Source organism: Helianthus annuus, chromosome 17 (genome assembly GCF_002127325.2).
Source record: "Helianthus annuus cultivar XRQ/B chromosome 17, HanXRQr2.0-SUNRISE, whole genome shotgun sequence".
NCBI classification, from domain to species: Eukaryota; Viridiplantae; Streptophyta; class Magnoliopsida; order Asterales; family Asteraceae; genus Helianthus; species Helianthus annuus.
Genome location: NC_035449.2, coordinates 62,989,995 through 62,994,529, shown reverse-complemented (window position 1 = coordinate 62,994,529; position 4,535 = coordinate 62,989,995). Strand labels below are relative to the sequence as shown.

The 4,535-nt window shown below is 38.6% G+C and overlaps 1 protein-coding gene across 1 annotated transcript; it reads right to left on the bottom strand.

Annotated features, from left to right (window-relative positions):
• Positions 1-370: 370 nt before the first annotated feature.
• Positions 371-3,383, bottom strand: LOC110924395 (importin subunit beta-1). The gene is made up of 3 exons (XM_035986234.1): positions 1,723-3,383; positions 1,430-1,636; positions 371-947 (listed from the first exon to the last, which is right to left on the bottom strand). Exons 1-3 carry the CDS (start codon positions 3,381-3,383, stop codon positions 371-373), a joined length of 2,445 nt encoding a protein of 814 aa, XP_035842127.1.
• Positions 3,384-4,535: the final 1,152 nt, after the last annotated feature.

Sequence of the window (4,535 nt, the reverse complement as noted above, 5' to 3'; positions counted from 1 at the left end):
AATACAGAAACTTAACGAACTGACTGAACGAAGAACAAGGGATTTGCAGCCGGCTTTATACGTCGTGAACGGGTACGTCTCCAAACGTCACAACGTTTCACAGATGGATGTGTTGGTTCCATGATAACCGCTCATGCGGTTATTTACTTTGAAACGTACCGGTTCATCAAGCTTTCGGCCCAACCCGCTTGTTCTCTAATCATCTACATAACCTAACTGGACTTGACATATCGTTCGACCCACTAGACTTGGCCTCCGGCCCAAATACATAATATAAACATAAAACAGTTTTGACCCATTACTTAACTAAAACAAATAATAAACGATACCGGCCCGAACACCGTTTTCGGATGGACTTGATTATTGATCTTCACATTTGAGATGATCCGTCAGGATTAGAATACTTAACAAGCTCATTCACTGCTTTATAAGCAGCAGACGCTAACTCTGGATCGGCACTTCGACCAGCTGCAGCAAGACACCTTAAGATATGTGGATAATGATCAGGTTCAAGAACAGGTGACTTCTTCTTCCCATACCCTTTCGCAAGATGATAAACGGCCACACAGACCTTCTTTCTAAAATGGGGAAACCGACAAACATCTTTGTACATGTAACATTCAAGAACCTCCATGAGCATTGTAAGATTGAGTGATATTTCAGAAGTATAAGTGGCTGGATTGTGTAACAACTCAAAAAGACGACTCAGTGTCCAAACAGCACGGTCTTTCTCACCACTATTTTCACCTCTGGCCTCTTGAAGCAGGTAAACTAGATCAGAACCAACCCTTTGGGATCGCTGTTCGTCACTCAAGCCTTCAGGATATGACCCATACGCATATTTGACAGCCTCACAAGATCGCCAATGCTTTGATATATTTTTCAGCACAAAAGGCTTGACTCCAGCCACTGGAAGATTCCCGATATCGTCTTTTTGATCTTGAGTTCTGTTTGTCACGAAGAGATTGATGGTAAAGACTTTGAAAACTAGATAAAAGTATCTCCATATTTGGTGTGTGATATACATAATAAATTTGGTTTGGTTGAGTAATGTATTCATATAGTATGACTGGCATTGTGCATAACGTAACAATAGACAAAAAAATTTGTGTTAAGCTATATCTCAGTATGTAACAATAGACAAAAAAAAAATGTGTTAAGCTATCTTCTTTATCTCAATATCGATCGAGCCAGGTTCGAATGTACTTGGAAGGCAATAATGCGATAAAACACAGAGAAAGTTCAAGAGCCCCCTTATAGTGGCCTTAACGCACCCCCAAACCAAAGTTTATTTATGAAAAATTATAGTATATAAACACAAAGGCTACCCAACATTTTACCAGACGGGACTCGACCCTGCCCACCAGATTTTAAAAACTTGTACCAAACGGCATTTTCAGTGAGAAAGATAGCAAAAATGAATAACTACCCGCATTTGGAGAATACACGAACAGGATCCATCATTCTTAGGGTCCATGTGGCAGTCTCTTTGAGTTGTTTGTCTTCAGATTTAAGGCATTCTCCCAGAAATTCCCTACCGAATGCCACCTGTTTTTCAAACTTCTTCACGTTTGGACCAAGTGCATCTGCAAGATCTCCCAGCACTACTACCGCTGCTTTTAGCACACTCTCATCCCTTCAAAAAGAATAGTTATTCATTTATTAAATTAAAAACACTATTGTAACACAATTCATCTATTAAAAGAAAAGGGTAATACATACCTCTTAGCATCCTTAACAACAGCTTCAATGAACTTCAAAAGATGAGGAACATGAGGCTCCATGATCTCAGCCTTTGAACTTCTACATCCTTGTAAAAGACCCGAATATGCCTCGAAGATACTTTGCTTCAACTGATTTCCATACTCCACCATTTCCTCATCAACAATCTTAGCAGCTTCTTCCATCAGTGGCACCACATAAGGCACAAGTCTTTCAGACTCTGAGCCAATTGCAAGTGCCAGGTCACCAAAACATGAAAAAACTGGAGGCTTAACAGACACATCCACACTCGAAAGAAGTTTGACTAGCCGTGGCATGATGCCATGAGAAAAAGGTAGCACCTTGTAATCCAAAGCACGACATATATCACCAAACACCCCAAGACAAACGGAACATACCCTTTGATCCTTAAAACCCGCTACCAAATATCTTAAAAACCTTTTCGTATATTCTTCGAATGCTGGTCCAATAGCATAAGCTATAGCACCAACAGCAAGAAATGCTTTTTCACGAACTGTCGAGAGCTTTGCTTTTTCATGAACTGTTGGGCTTTTGATATCAAATATGTTAAGTAACACTTGCATAATTTCAGCTGCTGCAGCCTTAATAGTAGAGTCGGCAGTTTCATCAGTACTGCCAAGTTTCTGAAATATTACTTGCAAACATATCAAAGCTTCTTTTGCTCTATCAAAGCGCTCAGTTTCATCATCATCTGTTACCCAAAGTTTTTTCATGCTAATTCTGAGAACTCCTATCATTGGTGTAAGAACACCGGGAGAATCTTTGACAATTTCTGGAAGAACCGCCATGATGATATTGTGATGCTTGGGTGAAATTACAGTGGCTGGAGGAGGATCTAATTGAAAAATACGACTCAGTGTCCGTGCAGCAGTAATTTTCACATGTCTGTTTTGATCCCTCATGGCAGTAAGCAGGTACTCTAGATCCAAATCATCAATTTCGGATAGCTTTTCGACAGTTACACCTTCAAGATATGACCCATATGCATGTTTGGCAGCCTCAAGATATCGCCAATCAGGCTTTGATATGTTTTCCAGCACAAAAGGCTTAACCAAAGGAATAACAGCATCACCTACAGTTTTAGCAACAAGACCTAAACATGTTCCTCCAGCCGCTGCAAGATTCAAGATATCGTCTTTTTTATCTTGATCTTCGTCTTGCTTGAATAAAGTTTTAAGCAACATAGGAACCAACGAAGGTAAAGCCTTTTGAATCAAACGACGAGAATGAGTATCTGAATCACCAGGCATAGAACCTTTATATCTAATCTCTTTACGACAAATAGAACTCCAGAATTCAATTGCTTGAAGAGCGACGCCTTCTTCGTCTCCAGGTAATAAGTCTGTAATCTCCTGATTGAGCATTTCTTCCTGTCCATGCAAGTGTAATGCAAGAAGCCTTTTCTTTTGCAAATCGCTAAGCCTGCCTTCTGCTTCGGTTCCGGGCCATTTTTCTGCTGATGATTGAGCATCTACTAATGAGTCTGTAATCTCCTGAAACATTTCTTCCTGTCCAAGCAAGTGTAATACAAGAAGCCTTTTCTTTTGCAACTCGCTAAGCCTGCCTTCTGCTTCGGTTCTGGGCCTTTCTTCTGCTGATGATTGAGCATCTACTAATGAGTCTGTAATCTCCTGATGCATTTCTTCCTGTCCAAAAATATATACATTTTGTTCATATTTGACAAACATATGATTGCAAATATTCTCGTACTTTAAACACAGCTGAGAAAAAGCAACTCAAGAACATAAAACAGTTAATAAGACAGGCAACTCATGAACCTAAATTGTGTATTATCATTAGTACTACAGCTCACTAATTTCTTTCACATTTTCTAAACAATTGCAAATCAACTCAGATTATGATAGCCTATTTTTTCATTCCGCTTTCTCCATAAAATAAAATAGAGTTAAATGTCATTTGTGGCTTGGGTAATTTTGCTTGTTTAGTTCAAAGGCTTTATTTTTTGGCTGTGTGTTCAAAAAGGTTTTACCGTTGCCATTTTAATCCACTGGGTTAACTTCATCCATTATTTCCGTTAACGAGAAGGGCACTTCGGTCATTTTAAATGGCCGAATTGCCCTCCTCGTTAACAGAAAAAATGAATGAAGTTAAGCCAGTGGATTAAAATGGCAACGGTGAAATCTTTTTGACCCACAAGTGAAAAATAAAAACTTGGACTAAACTCGCAAAATAGCCCAAACTAAAAGGACTAAAATGGCATTTTACTCAATAAAATAGAAAAATCAGAACATTATAAAACAACCATACATGATACATCCGAACATCCATCATTATATGTCTATCCTTCTTTTAAGGTTGGTGGTACTAAAAATGTTGATCAACCAAAATCACAGAAAAAGATATTACTATATGACGTCTTGCACCCAAATCAATCCTAACAAATGCGCAAAAACCCTAGAAATCCTTACTGATCGCCTCGAAAAACCCTAGAAGCTGGTGAGCGCAGATGCAATTTCGAAAAACCCTGAACCGAATTCATAGAAAGAGGATTTATATAGGAGGATTTAAGATTTATTTAGAGTTAAATGCAATTTTAGTCTCTGTGTTTTGGGTTAGTTTGAAAGTTTAGTCCAAATGTTTTATTTTTCGTCTGTGGGTCCAAAAAGGTTTTATCGTTGCCATTTTAGTCATTAGGTTAACTTCATCCATTTTTTCTGTTAACGAGAAGGGCAATTCGGTCATTTCCTATGTAATTCTTTTAACTTGAAGGGCAATTCGGCCATATAAAATGACCGAATTGCCCTACTCGTTAACAGAAAAAATGGATGCAG